The following is an 18,334-nucleotide window of genomic DNA, read 5'->3' as shown; positions in this document are numbered from 1 at the left end:
TAAAGAATAATATGTGTAAATGATGATAATATGTAATTTGGTGTCATTGCAATTAACTTACGATATTTTTTATAAGAGAAAATTTCAATTTTGGTCCACTGACTATTAGAGGTGTGTTAATTGCAGCACTTACTATTAAAAATGTTAATTTAGTACCTTGACTATGCGAACAATTGCGCTCTGTAATCTGTATTATCCAAACAATTGGGCTCTGTAATCTGTATTTTTAGTTCTTCCCAACTCCCAAGTCAACACGTTTTGTATGTTTTATTTTATTTTTATTGAAACTGATGGAATAATCACGGAGCCGGAGCGGAGCAACGCACAGTGTAAACCGGGTCTGCCCCGGGACAGGATGAACCACCCCGGGGACGGCCAACCACCCCGGGGTCGGCCCAACATGGGGTCGGCCCACGCCGGCCCCACAGGGCTCGGCCGAGCCCCGTGCTCGGCCAATGGCCGGGTCCTCGCGTGGAGCGAGTCCCGCGGCGCGGCCCGCGGCTCCTCCCGAGGGCCCGGGGCCTGTAGCAGCTGGGGGTATATAAACACCCCCCGGTGTCCTATTCAAACATCTTCTACCTTTTCATACAATACTTGTCACGTTATTACACGTTCTAAACCTCTGTAATAGCAATTTATGTCCGATTAATATAGTATTTACTGTTTCGTTATTCGTTCTTCGTATTAATTCATATACACGGGTTGTATAATCCGGACCCCCGGGTTCATATAATCCATCATTGGTGCTCTTGTTGAGAGCGGCTGTACAAGCTTAAGCGCTCTCCCTATTATCCTTCATTGACAGCAATGACAAGATCCAGGTCGAACACCCACCCAACTCGCAGGGTTCGCGCCACACACGAGACCTCTCCCTCGTCAACCACCCCAACGGGACAGCAGCAAGCCGGCAGACCATGCCCATAGTGGAGGGAGGGGACCTCCGAGATCAGATCAACGGGAACCGACAGGGGGTTGGGGAGGACCTCCGAGGTCGTCTCACCAACAGCCACCCTCTCGGCGAGACGGCGCCATTCGCGCCACCGTGGGCCCCAACCTCCCGGGAGGATGCCGCCATCCTGGAACAAGCAGCGAACGCGCTCAACCGCCTCGCGGGTGGGCTGCGCCGGGGAGATCAAGCACCCCAACCTCCGCCCCTCCCGCGAACGCGCAGCGGACCCAGCACTCAAGCCCCCCAGGAGCCCGTGGCATCGGCGGAGGTGGAAGTCAACTCACCCCGGCCCTATGAGAGGCGCGACGCCGTGGAGGTCAGCCGGGGACGGCACGAACAGCGAGAAGAGAGGCGGGCCCGGCCGGCACGGACCACATCCGCGCTCGGGCGGCTGGGCCCGCGCGTGCCAGCGCGAGACCGCCTGGGGCCGAGGTCGGCCACCCATGCAAGGCAGGAAGAGTCGTCGTGCTCGCGGAGGTCCCGGAGCCACGAACCCCGTGTCCCGATGCCGCAGGAGCCGTCTCCACCAGTAGAGCGCTCGGGCGAGACCAGAGGTCGACCCCCGAGCACCCAGCGCGACGAGATGGAACAACTGCGCCGGCAGATGCGCGAATTGCAGCGCAGGATGGAGGCACGTGACGAATCACCCGAACCTCGGGACGCCCTGGCCACACCCTTCACGGAGGACATCATGGCTGAACCCCTACCGAGGGACTTCAGATTCCCGGCTATCAACCCTTACACGGGGGTGACGGACCCGCGGGACCACCTCAACAGGTACAAGGCGGTCATGATGATGACAGGCATTAACGACGCCATCATGTGTCGCGGTTTTTGCACGACCCTGGACGGGCAGGCCCAGGACTGGTTCGGGTCCTTGCCGATAAACTCCATCCCCACCTTCGCGGTCCTCACTAAGAAGTTCATGTCACACTTCGTGGGCAGCATATAGTGGCAGAAGCAGTTTGCTGACCTATGCTACTTGAAACAGCAAAGGTCGGGGTCCTTGGCGGAATACCTGAGCAAATGGAAGAAGGAAGCCATGGGGGTGACAAATTTTGACGAAAATTCTGCCATCCTATTTTTTACAAACAACCTCAGGTCGGGTCCTTTCCACAGCGACCTCGTCCGGAACGAGCCGAAGACGTACACAGAATTGATGGACCGCGCCTCGCGGTACGCCAACGCAGAGGCAGCAGAGAAGAGGAAGAAGGAGGAGGAGGAAGGCCGCGGGCGGGGCGACAGGGCACCTCAACCTCAAGAGGACCGCCGTCCTTCCCGGCCGCGCCGTGATAGGGGTCCCCGACTGGCCCCATTACGACACCTGACCCCATTGACGCAACCCGTAAGCGTCATCCTGGACCATGCGGAGGACATGGGCATCGTGTCGTTCCCCGAGGAGTGCTTGAAGATCTCCCCCAAGGCCGACCCGAAGAAGTACTGCCGCTTCCATCGGCAACGCGGGCACGACACCGACGAATGTATGGTCCACAAGAGGCAGATCGAGGAGCTCATACAACGAGGGTACCTGGGGCAATACGTAAAGAGGTCCGGGCAGGACCACGCTAAGGGCCCCGACAACGCGCGGAAGAAGAAGGAAGGCGCTGGGCCCTCCACCTCTGCCCCGCGCAAGAGAGAGCTCGGCCAACTCACGGAGGATGAGGAGACCGAGCTGGACAGCCCGCCAAAGAAGAAAGTCATCCATGTCATATTTGGCGGCCCGGAAGGAGGAGATACGCCCGCCGAGAGGAAGAAGTGGGCTCGGAGCCTGTACGTAGGGGAGGTCGTCCGAGCACCCCATGAGAAGAGGACACGCAGGGAGCCCATAACGTTCACCGACAACGACCTCCCGGATGGTCCCCTACCCCACCGGGACGCATTGGTAGTCAACTTAGAGCTCAATGACGTCATTGTCCACCGGATACTGGTGGATACGGGGAGCTCCGTGAACGTCATGTATTATGACACCTTCACGCAGCTCGGGCTATCCAGGAAGCAGCTTTCCCAAGTTCGGACCCCGCTATCCGGCTTCACCGGGGACTCCATTGAGACGGAAGGAGCCATCACCCTCAAAGCACGGATCGACACCCCACCGCACGTCAAGACATGGGAGGTGGAGTTCGTGGTAGTGAAGCTCAGCTGCGCCCACAACGTCATCCTCGGCAGGCCTGCCTTGGAGGACCTCAGGTGCGTCATCTCTATGGAGCACCTCTGCCTGAAGTTTCCTACCCCCACTGGTGTGGGCGTCGCGCGAGGGTACCAGAAGGTCAGTCGAAGCTGTTACTTGAAGGCCTGCCGCCAAATAACGAGGAAGGACCTCCAGGTGCACACAGTAACCGAGAGGACCCTACGGGAAGAAGAGAAGCGGCCCCGCGCCGAACCCGTGGTGGAGACGGAGGAGGTCATCCTGGACCTCAGCCGGCCCGACAGGATGGTGAAGGTGGGCACAGGCCTCCCAGCTTACCTCCGAGGTCGGATTGTTGAGGTCATCCGCAGCTACAAAGACGTGTTTGCTTGGGGACCCGAAGACATGCCAGGCCTCAGCCGGGAGGTCATCACGCACAAACTAGCGGTGGACCTGTAACACCCCGTGTTACGGCCCCTTAAGACCACTTAATTAATTAGTCTATAACCCATGAGAAAGAATAAATTATTATGATTAAGTTGGGATAAAGGCCCACCATAGTCCGTGGACCCCCATCAGTGGGATAAAGGCCCACCATAGTCCGTGGACCCCCATCCCTAAAGCCCAATACCTAGTCCTAGGAGGATTAAACCCCATAGCATATAAATAGGGAACTTAGAAGGCATTTAGAATCCCTACCACAATAATCTCCCACCACCCAAGGAGCTCCAAGAATTCCCCTAGGAGAAATCAAGAAATCAAGAAAGCTTAAAGAAAGATCCTTCATAGCCAAGGAATTAATTAAGGCTAAGAGGTAACCCATGTCTCAACAAAACCTATTTTCATAGTTATGATTTCCCCTTAGGGTTTCCCCCATATTGTTGTGAATGGCGAAATTATGGTGATTATTATTGATGTTGATTTAATGATTCCATGGGGAATCTTGATAATCTTGATATTGGGAGTTTCTTGATAATTATGATATTCTTGATGATTAATTGGGATTCTTGATGATTATGTGTTGTTATTGATGATTATGATTTTCTTGATGATTAATTGGTATCCTTGATGATTATGTGTTGTTCTTACCGAATCTTGTAATTAGAAGACGAATCGTATTCTTGTTGATATAAAAGCGATTAGAACCCTAAGTTGTACCGTATGCTTTGATTCTTGGATCATCGGGTGGGAAATCGCATGTTTGGGTGTTGATTATGTTTAGGAAAGCATGATAGGTTATGTGTCGCTCGTTTCTCGTATTTGATCCGTTAATTGTCTACGTGTTGTCGTTAATTACGTTGTAAAGTGTCTAAGCATGGTTTCGGGTTCCACAACGGTTCCCGGGGCGAAAAGTGATGAAAAGAGTCAGTGGGGGGTAGGTGGGGGTAGGGGACCCGCCACCTACCCGCGGCAACTTCGGGCAGTTCCGGCAGCGGGCAGCCGGCGGGCGGGCAGCTGCCCGCCGGGCACCCGCTGCCCGGAACAGTGACAGCCGGCGGGTGGACCCCCACCCACCGGTTACCCGCTGGAATTTTCCCCCACCCGGGACCCCGGCTTCCCCGTTTGATGTTTCCCCGACCCCCGTGGTGTCCCAACAGACCCCGTTTATTGTGCGCATGTCTAGTTTGATGTTTCGGGTACCGTTCGTAGGTTTATGAGTCTATTATATTGCATGCTAGTTGAATTGGTATCACGTTGACCTAGGTGAAAGAAGTATGAACCCCTTAGGGCTATTCCTAGTTGGTGATGGATCACGCATAGGTTGGGTTATACGCTTTCTTCCCCCTCCCAATGTGTAATGTGGGTTGCATGTGCTTGCTATGTGTTATGTGTGTGTGTTACCCCAATTCGGTTGCGATCGGATTGGTTATCCTGAGCTGCGGTTCAGAAGCTGGCTGCGGTCAGATTGATACTCTTGGGCTGCGGTCCACCGTTTGGTTGCGATCAAACGTTTCTATACGAGCTGCGGTTCGTCCTTTATCCTGGCTGCGGTCAGATGACACTCTCTTGGGCTGCGGTCCACTGTTTGGTTGCGATCAAACATTATGATGAGCTGCAGTTCATCGGTCGGTTGCGATCGACCCCTCCGTGTTGCGATACGGGGCAGGGTGCTGCGGGGCCGTGTCAGAGTTATATGCGCTGACCCTCATGTATGGGCATGCGATTGGTCCTGTGGCGCCAACAAAGTGTGCTATGTGTTGTGTTATGGATGAGTTGTGATTACGAGTATCTTGGGGGATGTGACTATGGGATTTATATTGGGGATTACTTATGTTGGGTTATGACTATTGTTATGCCTTACCTTATCTGCCTTATCTATTATGAACTGCATATGCTTGCTATAACTGTTGCTTGTGTCCGGCCTTATCTATCGAGTCATTCCCGGTTTTAAAGCTAGAGTTCGTAGGATATATCTTCATGCTCAAATGGTTTCGTATATCTATATATATTGCTATATGTATTGTATTTTAACACGTTGGAGTGGGTTACCAGCATCTCTCGCTGAACAGATATATTTGGCTTTCAGGCACTGAGGATTAGAGCACTGGAGCGCGCTAGAGCTGGGACATAGACGTAGTGTAGTTTCCCTTTCGGCCTGCGTGCCATGTTATGCATTTACATTTCGGAGGATAGTAGTTAGATTGCCTGTGCACTTGGGTTCTCTAGCCCAGGTGTGGCATAGCACCCCATACACTTATGTTACGCTTTGGGATTTAATGAGATGTCACCTTTATTATATAAGTTTTAAATGTCTTAAAAATCTGGGGTGTTACAGTTGGTATCAGAGCCTAAGTTTGACCCTAGGAAAAGACTCTTAAGACTGGACTTTAGGACGTTAGGCTTGAACTCTAGGTACTTAGAAACGTAGGGCTTAGGAATCTTCGGACGCGCGGTGAGATTGTGAAACCTACACATAAAACTTCCCCACACGTTACTCTTCCCCACTTATCACTTCATAAGAAGTACAACGGACTTTAATCTAACACTCCTATAAACCCTGACCAGAAAGGCGATAACATGGCACCGAACAGAAGACAATCAGGGACTCCGGAACCCACCACCGACGACCCCTTGACCCAAACTCTACAGCAACTAACACAAGTCGCGCAGGCACTAAGTGATGCGGCCCTTCGCAACGTCAGGCCCCCGCCACCTCCGACGAACGCAAGCTCAGACATCGCCCGACAAGTTTCAAACCACCGGCCGCCCACGTTCTCCGGAGAAGAAGACCCCGCGGTCCTAGAGGAATGGATCCGGACCCTTGATAAGATTCTAGGGGTGGTAGAATGCCCGGAGGAACGCCGCGTGGAAATAGCCTCGTTCTACTTCGGACACGAGGCCGATCTCTGGTGAATCCACGAGGGACCCACCCACCGACAAGAACCGGGGTTCAACTGGGAAAGCCTCAAGGCACGACTGCGTGAACGGTTCTACCCAACTCACGTAAAAGCATCCATGTATGAAGAGTTCCTTCATCTAAAACAAGGAACGGCCACTGTCGTAGAGTACCATAAAAGGTTCCTCGAACTGGCACGCTTCGCGCCCGAACTTGTCCCCACCGAGGTAACCAAGGTAGAGAGGTTCGTATCGGGCCTCAACTTCGAAGCCCGGAAGGCACTAGTGGTAAGTAGGCCCCGGATCCTCAACGAGGCCTACGGCAGTGCCGCGAATCTCTATCGAGTCCAACTACTTCAACGCGGGGTTCAAGAACAGATGCGAAGAAGGAACCCCGGAAGTGGGGCACCACCGGTGAAAAGAACAAGGAATGACATCGGTACGAGACCAAATAACCCGACCAACCCAAGACTACCCCTGGGGACCAATGAAGCTAACCCAAGGAGTTTCCCTTACCCGAGGTGCAACAAAAGCCACAGAGGCAAGGACTGCGCGGGCAACCCCTGGCGATGCTTCAACTGCGGGGAGGAAGGACACAAGGCCTTCCAGTGCACCTGACCCCAAAGACCGCGCCCCGCCACCGCGGGCCAACACGGGGGCACCGGTCACCAAGGGAATTACAGCGCTCCCGGGAAGGTATTCGTTATGAGCCACTCTCAAGCCAACCTCGGGGACGAAGAGAACCTGGAAGGGGGAGACCCAATCCCTGAAGACGAGGACCATGCAGAACCCACCGAAGAAAATCCCGAAAGCGAATTCTGTCTAGGATAAGCCCTCACCCCCTTGTAACGTATAGACCACCTATTTAGTTTAAATTACTTCGGAAACATTATGTCTACTTAGCCTAGCTAATTAGAAAGTATTATGAATAAAGATTTCGTTGATCAAGATCCAATACAAGGTAAAGCACAAGTTATGCCATCAACTCTATCCCTTCCCCACTGAAAGACGAAATAAGGAAAAAGACAAAGAGAGACTACACCACCAAGCAATGCCTAATGTCACCATTAGGAATTGAACTCTAAACCTCCTATTTACAAGTCCAAACCCTTAACCACTAGCCCATGTGTGTTTCTTGAAACCTCAAGGGGATGCTCCCTTGTTAAACCCCTCTAAATCCCTAAAACCCACAAAATCCCCAAATCAAAAACCCTTCTTCTTCTTCCTCTCCCCTTCTCTCTCCCCACACCCTCTCCTCCTCCCTCTCGCATACCCCACTGCCCCACCATAGCAGCCACCTCCCACCCACGCCGAACCGACGCCGCCACCGCCCGGTCACTCCCCGGCAACGTCGTCCGCCTCGCCGCCGTCCAGACCAAGCCGCCGGAGACCGCCCGCCAACCACCCGATCGTCGCCTAGCCACAACCCGCTGCCCAGCCAACCCCACGACGCCACCGCACCCCCGTCGCACCAGAGCCGGGTCCCATCCCACCGGCGTCGACCTCACGAGCGAAGAACACGCTGAAATCCCGCCGCCACCTCGCCGGAAAACCCGTCGGAAAACCGCGCCGCCTCGCCGGAAAACTCGCCAGAGACCGTGCCGCCCCATCGGAAAAAAAAATCGCCGGCAAACACCCCCACCGAACGAGTATCACGATGCCAAAGAAACCCCCCGGAATCCGCACCCCGGAGTGGAGCAACGCCGATTACACCGTAATCGGAGGTAAAGCACTTGAACCCGACCAATTCTCTCCGGAATTGGTTGATATGCTTAAATACCAAGGCCTTCTAGATGCATACCTCACCATTAAAGGGGATACGTACCCCGAATTGGTGAAGGAATTCTATCAACATCTTGTGGCCACCAAACGGGGTGACAAGGTAGAAATCGCCACCAAGGTCCGTGGCAAGGAAATTGTGCTTTCCGAAGGCCGTTTGGCCAAACTCTTGAAATTTACCACCACGGGTGTGTCCAACTACGACCGGAAGGGGTGGATTGACACCCAAGCTACGGGATACAAGGACTACCTCGGGTACTTACTCGGGAAGGAGGACGGATTCACCTCGGCCACCCGACCAAATCGAAAATGGTTATCGGCGGAGCAAAAGATATTGGTTATGATTCTAACCGATAGCCTCTTGCCCACCAATAACAAAAGCAAGGACGTGGGAAGCTTGGAGTGCACCTTTGCGTATCTCCTAAAGCATAAGATCAAGTTCAACCTGCCGGCCCTCATGCTAAAACATATGGAATTCTGTAAGACAAACAACCGGCTTAGCCTACCCTACGGGATGATCCTAAGTTGAATCATGGAGAAAAAGGGGGTGGACCTAAGCCACACCGAGGTCAAAACCCCCAATGGTATGGTTTTCAATGCCCAAAACCTGCGCCGCAACGACATCTACTTCACCGAGGGGGGACATTACCTCACCCTCGAAGAAATCTGCCAAAAACCCGAGGAAGAACGAAGAGAATTGGTTGACCGGTTGGACATCTCCAACAAGAAGCTCAAGCGAGCCATGCAGGATTGTGGGGGCTCGGAGGGAAATGAGGAGCAGGAGGAGGATAACGGGCCCAACCCGCCAGTGCAACCACGATCAGGAAGAGACCCGAGGGGTCAAAACGAGGGCTCAGTCAATGAGCGCATTCTTGCACAGCTCAATCGGCAAAACCAGATCATGGAAGAAGGGTTCTCATCCTTGATTCGCACCACACACGCACTCGATCAGAGGGTGGCAGCAATTGAGACCGCCTTGGGCACTCGTGGAGCGTCCAGTTCCAGCGCAGGAAACCGAGGTACACCCAGAACTCCTCTATCACAACGCCGCCAAAAGTACAGCCTACCCCGAACCAAGACAAACATAGGGCCACATTCCTACCCAGGAGGCTGAGCTACGAGATGTCTAGGGGTGAAAGGGTGGACTATGACACCGGGCTTCGGGGACGAAGCCCCTTGTAAGGGGGGGAGAGTGTAACACCCCGTGTTACGGCCCCTTAAGACCACTTAATTAATTAGTCTATAACCCATGAGAAAGAATAAATTATTATGATTAAGTTGGGATAAAGGCCCACCATAGTCCGTGGACCCCCATCCCTAAAGCCCAATACCTAGTCCTAGGAGGATTAAACCCCATAGCATATAAATATGGAACTTAGAAGGCATTTAGAATCCCCACCACAATAATCTCCCACCACCCAAGGAGCTCCAAGAATTCCCCTAGGAGAAATCAAGAAATCAAGAAAGCTTAAAGAAAGATCCTTCATAGCCAAGGAATTAATTAAGGCTAAGAGGTAACCCATGTCTCAACAAAACCTATTTTCATAGTTATGATTTCCCCTTAGGGTTTCCCCCATATTGTTGTGAATGGCGAAATTATGGTGATTATTATTGATGTTGATTTAATGATTCCATGGGGAATCTTGATAATCTTGATATTGGGAGTTTCTTGATAATTATGATATTCTTGATGATTAATTGGGATTCTTGATGATTATGTGTTGTTATTGATGATTATGATTTTCTTGATGATTAATTGGTATCCTTGATGATTATGTGTTGTTCTTACCGAATCTTGTAATTAGAAGACGAATCGTATTCTTGTTGATATAAAATCGATTAGAACCCTAGGTTGTACCGTATGCTTTGATTCTTGGATCATCGGGTGGGAAATCGCATGTTTGGGTGTTGATTATGTTTAGGAAAGCATGATAGGTTATGTGTCGCTCGTTTCCCGTATTTGATCCGTTAATTGTCTACGTGTTGTCGTTAATTACGTTGTAAAGTGTCTAAGCATGGTTTCGGGTTCCACAACGGTTCCCGGGGCGAAAAGTGATGAAAAGAGTCAGTGGGGGGTAGGGGACCCGCCACCTACCCGCGGCAACTTCGGGCAGTTCCGGCAGCGGGCAGCCGGCGGGCGGGCAGCTGCCCGCCGGGCACCCGCTGCCCGGAACAGTGACAGCCGGCGGGTGGACCCCCACCCACCGGCTACCCGCTGGAATTTTCCCCCACCCGGGACCCCGGCTTCCCCGTTTGATGTTTCCCCGACCCCCGTGGTGTCCCAACGGACCCCGTTTATCGTGCGCATGTCTAGTTTGATGTTTCGGGTACCGTTCGTAGGTTTATGAGTCTATTATATTGCATGCTAGTTGAATTGGTATCCCGTTGACCTAGGTGAAAGAAGTATGAACCCCTTAGGGCTATTCCTAGTTGGTGATGGATCACGCATAGGTTAGGTTATACGCTTTCTTCCCCCTCCCAATGTGTAATGTGGGTTGCATGTGCTTGCTATGTGTTATGTGTGTGTGTTACCCCAATTCGGTTGCGATCGGATTGGTTATCCTGAGCTGCGGTTCAGAAGCTGGCTGCGGTCAGATTGATACTCTTGGGATGCGGTCCACCGTTTGGTTGCGATCAAACGTTTCTATACGAGCTGCGGTTCGTCCTTTATCCTGGCTGCGGTCAGATGACACTCTCTTGGGCTGCGGTCCACTGTTTGGTTGCGATCAAACATTATGATGAGCTGCGGTTCATCGGTCGGTTGCGATCGACCCCTCCGTGTTGCGATACGGGGCAGGGTGCTGCGGGGCCGTGTCAGAGCTATATGCGCTGACCCTCATGTATGGGCATGCGATTGGTCCTGTGGCGCCAACAAAGTGTGCTATGTGTTGTGTTATGGATGAGTTGTGATTACGAGTATCTTGGGGGATGTGACTATGGGATTTATATTGGGGATTACTTATGTTGGGTTATGACTATTGTTATGCCTTTACCTTATCTGCCTTATCTATTATGAACTGCATATGCTTGCTATAACTGTTGCTTGTGTCCGGCCTTATCTATCGAGTCATTCCCGGTTTTAAAGCTAGAGTTCGTAGGATATATCTTCATGCTCAAATGGTTTCGTATATCTATATATATTGCTATATGTATTGTATTTTAACACGTTGGAGTGGGTTACCAGCATCTCTCGCTGAACAGATATATTTGGCTTTCAGGCACTGAGGATTAGAGCACTGGAGCGCGTTAGAGCTGGGACATAGACGTAGTGTAGTTTCCCTTTCGGCCTGCGTGCTATGTTATGCATTTACATTTCGGAGGATAGTAGTTAGACTGCCTGTGCACTTGGGTTCTCTAGCCCAGGTGTGGCATAGCACCCTATACACTTATGTTACGCTTTGGGATTTAATGAGATGTCACCTTTATTATATAAGTTTTAAATGTCTTAAAAATCTGGGGTGTTACAGGACCCCAAAGCCAAACCTGTCCAGCAAAGGAAGCGCTACCTCGCCGCGGATAGACGGGAGTTTGTGAAAAAGGAGGTTGACACCCTCCTCGAGATCGGGTACATCAGGGAGGTCACATATCCGGCATGGCTTGCGAACGTAGTCCTCGCACCGAAACCACCCACGTGGAGGATGTGTGTGGACTACACGGACCTCAACAAGGCATGCCCCATGGACCCCTTTCCGCTACCCAACATAGACCAGCTGGTGGACGAAACAGCGGGATGCGCACTCATGAGCTTCCTAGACGCCTTCCGCGGGTACCACCAAATTTTCATGCACGAGGAAGACGAGGAGAAGACGGCATTCACCACCCCCGAAGGGGTCTTTTGCTATCGGGTCATGGCGTTCGGGCTCAAAAACTCGGGAGCCACGTACACCAGAATGGTGGCCAAGGTGTTCAAGAAGGTCCTCGGCCGAAACTTACAGGCCTATGAGGACGACATGATCGTGAAGAGCACGGGGGCCGACCTACACACAGCCGACTTGACCGAGGTATTTTCTATTATGAGGCATTTTGATTTACGCTTGAACCCCAAGAAATGCACCTTCGGGGTACACGGAGGGAAATTCTTGGGTTACATGGTCTCAAAGAGGGGTATTGAACCTAACCCCGAAAAAGTCAAGGCCATCCTGGAGATGGAACCTCCGAGGTCCCTCCGCGAGGTCCAGCGCCTCAATGGCCGGTTGGCAGCTCTCGGTCGATTCCAGTCAAGGTCGGCCGAGAAGTCCTTGCCGTTTTTCGGGGTCCTCAAGAAGAACCAGGGATTCGAATGGTCAGACGAATACCAGAAAGCCTTTGAGGACCTCAAGACGTACCTCATGGCGCTACCCCCCCTAGCCAAACCGGAGAAAGGGGAGGTCTTGTACCTATACTTGGGCATCTCGCAGGCCGCGATCAGCTCCGTACTGGTCCGGGATGATGCGGGAACCCAACGCCCGGTGTACTACGTGAGCAGAGCCCTCCGAGGCGCCGAGCTCAGGTACTCACCCACGGAGAAAGCAATCTTCGCCGTGGACGCCACGACCAAGAAGCTCGGGCACTACTTCCAAGCACACCCCGTACGGGTCCTCACCAACCAACCCCTTGAGGCAGTGTTGAGGGCCTCAGGGTCGGCAAGCAGGTTGGTCAAATGGTCCATGCGGTTGAGCCAATACGATGTCCAGTTCAAGCCTAGACCAGCGATCAAGGGGCAGGCGCTTGCCGACTTCATAGTCGAGTGCACCGCTCGCGAAGCCGCCGAGCTAGCTCAGAGCGATGAGGAGGATTGGTGGACCCTGTCCACGGATGGCTCATCCGGCCCCAAAGGATGTGGTGGAGGGGTGGTACTCGTAACCCCGGAGGGGTTCCGGGCCTACTACGCCCTTCGTTTCCACTTTAAGCTGTCCAACAATGAGGCTGAATACGAGGCACTACTGGGTGGCCTCAGGCTGGCATTGGGTCTGAGGGCCTCCAAAATAAGGGTGCGGTGCGACTCCCGACTGGTGGTCGGACAGGTGAACGGTGAATTCGAGGCCAACGAGGAGAGAATGAGGAGATACCGCGACGTGGTACTCCAGGTCCTCGGCCAATTGACCCTCTACGATATTTTGCAGGTACCCCGAAGTCAAAACGGGGACGCGGACTTGCTTTCCAAGCTCGGCCTCGGCACCCCAGAGCACGTTTCTAAGATAGCGAGGATTGAAGACCTCCAGAGGTCCAGCCTGGAGGCCTACCCCGTCCTCCCCATACAGACGCGGTCCCCATGCTGGTTGGACCACCTGATTGAGTATAAGAGAACGGGTACCCTTCCAGCGGATGAGGCAGCCGCTAAGGCAGTCAAGAGGAGATCACCAACATACGTCCTCCTTGGGGACACCCTGTACAAAAGGTCCTACAACGGCGCCCTCCTCCGATGCCTATACCCGGACGAGGCCAAGTCCGTCAAGGAGGAAATACACGAAGGCACCTGCGCTACACACCAAGGAGCTTTTGCCATGGCGAGGAGGGCCCTATTGCAGGGGTACTTCTGGCCACGCATGGCCAAGGAATGCGCAGAATACGCACGGGGATGCCCGACTTGCCAGCACTTTCACGCAGAGCCGGGACGGCCAGCGACCAGCTACACGCCCATCAGCACCGTAATCCCGTTCTCACGTTGGGGGATCGACATCGTCGGGGCCCTACCCATGGGGTTCGCGAAGAGGAAGTTCATAATAGTCGCCATAGACTATTTCACAAAGTGGGTGGAGGCGGAGCCCCTCGCCACCATCACGAGCACCCGGTGCACGGAGTTCATACGAAGGAACATTTTATACCGTTTTGGGGTCCCCATGCAGATCATCTCCGACAATGGGCGCCAATTCGAAAGCAAGGAATTCAAGGCATTCTGCGACCAGTGGTACATAAAACACACCCGCGTGGCGGTGGCGTACCCTCAAGCGAACGGGCAGGTGGAGAACGCCAACAGAACTATAGTCGACGGCATCAAGAAGAACCTGGACGCAGCGGGTGGAACATGGGTAGAGGAGTTGGACACCGTCCTGTGGGCATACCGCACCACCCCAAGAAGGGCTACCGGAGAAACACCATTCGCGTTGGCGTACGGTTTCGAAGCACGGGCTCCCACGGAAGCGGTGATACCATCCTATCGAGTTGCCACGTACGACCCCGACCTCAACGAGCAACACCACGCCGCCGACCTCCACCTCATCGACGACAGAAGGGAGGAGGCCATGGCTCGCGCAGAAAATTACCAGCGTCAGACGAAAGCTTACCATAACAGCCGAGTCCGACCCCGTTACTTCCAGGTCGGTGACTACGTCCTTCGGAGGAGGGAGGCAAGCAGACCCCAAGAGGGAGGCAAATTTGCAAAGAAATGGGAGGGACCGTACGTTATCGAGGCCATAGTACGACCCGGCAGTTACAAGCTAAGGACCACATCGGGCAAGGTGGTAGACAGGGTCTGGAACTCGGAGCACTTGTTGAAGTTCTATCAGTAGACATTCGTTTGTATGGCCTGTCTCCCCCCCCCCCCCCCCCCAAATAAAAGCTAGGTTCCCCACAATAACATCTGTTTACATTGACAATGGAATAAGAAGTTTTTCCTTCAAACGAGTTACTCTGTCCCGAGAGGCGGGCAAGCAAAAGACACCCCGGGGCCGACCCACCTGGGGTCGGCCGACGCAGGGTCGGCGGGACCTCGGGGTCGGCCAGGACGAGGTCAGCCAGACCCGGAGGTCGGCGACCGCACCAGACGCGACCCCAAACGCCCTAGGGGTGGTACGAGGTCCGCCCCCGCTTACCGTCGAACGGAAGGATTCGGGATGCGAGTCGTTGGACCCCATCCCAAGAATCGCTAAGGCGTCCTAGGGGCGACATGAGGTCTGACCTCACCTGTTGCCGGACGGACGCAGCGCAACCCCCAAACGCCCTAGGGGTGGTACGAGGTCCGCCCCCGCTTACCGCCGAACGGAAGGATTCGGGATGCGAGTCGTTGGACTCCATCCCAAGAATCGCTAAGGCGTCCTAGGGGCGACATGAGGTCCGACCTCACCTGTTGCCGGACGGGCGCAACGCAACCCCAAACGCCCTAGGGGTGGTACGAGGTCCGCCCCCGCTTACCGCCGAACGGAAGGATTCGGGATGCGAGTCATTGGACTCCATCCCAAGAATCGCTAAGGCGTCCTAGGGGCGACATGAGGTCTGACCTCACCTGTCGCCGGACGGGCGCAACGCAACCCAGGGGTCCCGCGCGGCAGGCGGTGCGAGGTTTAACCTCATCCAACGCCAAAGGAGCAGCCCATCAGCAGGCCCCGCGGGGACAGCTAGCCGACCCCAGGCCAGAGGGCGCCGCAAGGGCGGGCGGCCAAACTCCCACGGCGCCAGAGTTTAGCAGTCCCAAGTTGGGACGAGAAGCAATCAAGATGAATACACAAGTAAAAGACAAAGCATAAGACGGAAAAGGAGTGCAATATCATAACAAGCAATGTCACGGCGAAGCCAATAAATCCATAGCAGGCAAAGTAAACAAAAGGAGCCTAGGGGCAGCAACCCAAAAAGCAAAGCAACACCAGTACAGACGAAATAAAAACACAAGTCTAATGGAAAGATAGTCTATGCAACAACTGAATAGAAAGGGGATGCCGCCAACATGAAAGGTCGTCAGGGCTGCGTGGCCTCGCGAGTACCGTCATCATCACCCAAGGCAGCCTGGGTCTCCTCCTCGGCGGCGTCCACGCCGGCAAAGCGAAGAAGCTCGGCGCCAAAGTCCGCGCTCGACGTACGGTCAGCCACCGAGTCCAATGGTGGGCGCTCGCCATCCGCACCCACAGCCGTGTCCATCGGATCACCTAGCTCATCCGGCTCCTCCTCGAACTCCTCAGGCAGGCCCCAAGCAGCGGGGTCAAAGGACGGATCCCTGGCACGAAGGGCTGCATAGATCTTCCCCTGCATGGTGGACTCGCCCGCCTCGTACAACTCCATCCCGTGCCGACCAACACACTCATTCCCCGCCGGGAAACTCGTAAGATGAGTCAGGGTCTCCTGGGGGTGCGCAGAGATGTAGGCCTGGATATCCTGGATGAAGGCCTGGGAGTCCTTGTAGGCGGAAACGGCCACCCTCGCAGCTTCCTTCAGGGCTAACTGATGCGCATTGCGCTCCCGCAGCCGGCTGTCGATCAACGCGGTGTGCTGATCCTCTAGCGCAGCGAGTCTGTCACTCACGACCTGGCGAGCCCGCATCTCGGTCGCCAACTGCTCGCGAACATTCCCCATAGCTCTCTCCAAAGTCATGGTATGAACAACAGTCTATACAAGGAGAGGCATAAGTAGAAGGCAAGAAAGCAAAGTAAGGAACACAAGCATCATGCGGCAAAAAGTTAGAGCATACCTCAAGCAAAGGGCGGAAGACGGCGTGATCCTCATGCCGTGCCATATCGCGCGGCTGAACGAGGCAACGCAGGAGGGCCTCCGGGGGGACATCCCCGTCAAGTAGTGAAGCTGAAGCTGGGAAGTGGATAGTCCAGTCAGTCGCGCCATCCCGGGGAGGCGCCGCAGGCATCGAGACCCGAAGGGTGGAGTCAGCAGGGGGACCGTCGGACGCGTGGTCTACGTCAGAGGTAGACCTGACCTCCCGGCGGCGTGACACACGCGGGGGACCCCGGGCATCTGAAGCAGCATGGCTGGACTCGCCAGTCTTGCGGCGCTTCGGGTCCTCGCCATCGCGGTTCCTCAAACTCTCCATGAGGGACGCGAGGGCAGCGCGGCGGGGAGCCATACCTGAATACCAAGACAAGCCGGTGAGCACTTCAAACAAGAAAGCAAAAGCAAGCAAGCACGTCGACGAGGTGACAAACCAGAGTTGGCGGGAGGAGGTGTCGAAGGGTCAGCCTGTATCTCTAGAATGTCGTCTTCCGAATCGTCGCTGGTAGACTCCTCCTCGCTCTCCCCCGCAGAATCGGGAGGGGGAGCGGGGGTGCCACGCGGAAGCGAAGGGGGGGGGGGGGGGGGTTGCGAGAAAAACCCGCCCGGAGCAGGGACTCGTGGTCAACGAGAGCCTCAGAGTCTAGCATGTCGGCCGTACCGCCCAAGAAGTCCCGGATCAAAGCCTCGAGCGCCGGAGTACACCGTGGGCTGCGACACTTGCGGAAATAGCCGCCCCACGGCACCGCAAAAGGGAGCGCCGCACTAGTAGAGATGAACACGAACTTAGGCTTCCACCCCTTGTTGAAGTCCCTCACGCAATCCATAATCCGCGTCCCCGGCCGAGCCGCGAACGCCATGAAGCCCTTGCTCTCCTTAGACGAAGAGCTGGTCGCAGTAAAGAAGGAATGGAAAAGCTCTAGGGTGGGGCGAATATCCACCTCGATACATCGAACGATAAAAGCCGCCACTGCCCGGTGGGAGTTGGGAACCAGCTGACCCACGGACACGCGGTGGTAGTCCAAGAGCTCGACAAGGAAGGGGTGAAGAGGGAAGGCTAAACCCATGAGGAGGGAGGTGACATGGACCCCTAAGAAGTTGGGGCCAGGGGGCTCTAATATAGTGGTCCCCGGAGGCGGGATATGGACCTCCGCCGACGGGCCAGCCAAGGCCCTAGCCACGGCAATGTCGTGACCCGTCAGAGAAGACCCGAACCCCCGGGGGATGGCAGAGTCCAGTACAGTGTACCGGGTCAGAGGAAAAGGGTTCGGGAGTGGCGTGGGTGTCAACATGTATGGTGGATGTGTAGCAAGAGGATCTATACGCGGGTACTCGAGGTAGAAGGGGTCAATCTCCCCGGAAGGGGATGGGAACCGGTCTAAATCAATGGACTCACCGTCGCTAGGCGGGAGGTCCGCGTAGGCAACGGAGTCTAGGATGGACGAGTAGTGGAGGACCAAAGGTAGGTCTACCGGGTGCGTGGCCTCTACAAAGGGCACTATGCTCATAAAAGATAACTACGAAACTCTAAAAAAAAAGAAGGGGGTTTTGCACGAGACTCACCCGACTCAAGCAAAGAAGGGGTGACGAAGATGGGGGCGGCCTCGGGCGGTGGGGTCGGCCTCGGCGCGGAGGAGGTCGGCCGCGGCGGTGTTTTGGGCTCGGCGAGGAGGGGTCGGCCTCGGCAGGGGCGCTGGGGTCGGCCGGGAAGCTGGTCGGCGGCAGGCGGTTGGCGG

General features: G+C 54.7%; 2 protein-coding genes across 2 annotated transcripts; one reads left to right on the top strand and one right to left on the bottom strand.

Annotated features, from left to right (window-relative positions):
- The first annotated feature begins 1,991 nt into the window (after positions 1-1,991).
- Positions 1,992-14,677, top strand: LOC109191754. The gene is made up of 2 exons (XM_019342406.1): positions 1,992-3,500; positions 11,657-14,677. The coding sequence occupies exons 1-2, from the start codon at positions 1,992-1,994 to the stop codon at positions 14,675-14,677; spliced, it is 4,530 nt and encodes a 1,509-aa protein (XP_019197951.1).
- Positions 14,678-15,705: 1,028 nt separating this feature from the next.
- LOC109191782 lies at positions 15,706-18,334 on the bottom strand. The gene is made up of 3 exons (XM_019342444.1): positions 18,162-18,334; positions 16,567-16,955; positions 15,706-16,484 (listed from the first exon to the last, which is right to left on the bottom strand). Exons 2-3 carry the CDS (start codon positions 16,951-16,953, stop codon positions 15,840-15,842), a joined length of 1,032 nt encoding a protein of 343 aa, XP_019197989.1. The 5' UTR covers positions 16,954-16,955; positions 18,162-18,334; the 3' UTR covers positions 15,706-15,839.

This window comes from Ipomoea nil, unplaced genomic scaffold, assembly GCF_001879475.1.
Source record: "Ipomoea nil cultivar Tokyo-kokei standard unplaced genomic scaffold, Asagao_1.1 scaffold1720, whole genome shotgun sequence".
NCBI classification, from domain to species: domain Eukaryota; kingdom Viridiplantae; phylum Streptophyta; class Magnoliopsida; order Solanales; family Convolvulaceae; genus Ipomoea; species Ipomoea nil.
Note: the sequence above shows the minus strand (reverse complement) of the source record. Positions and strands in the feature narration are given on the sequence as shown.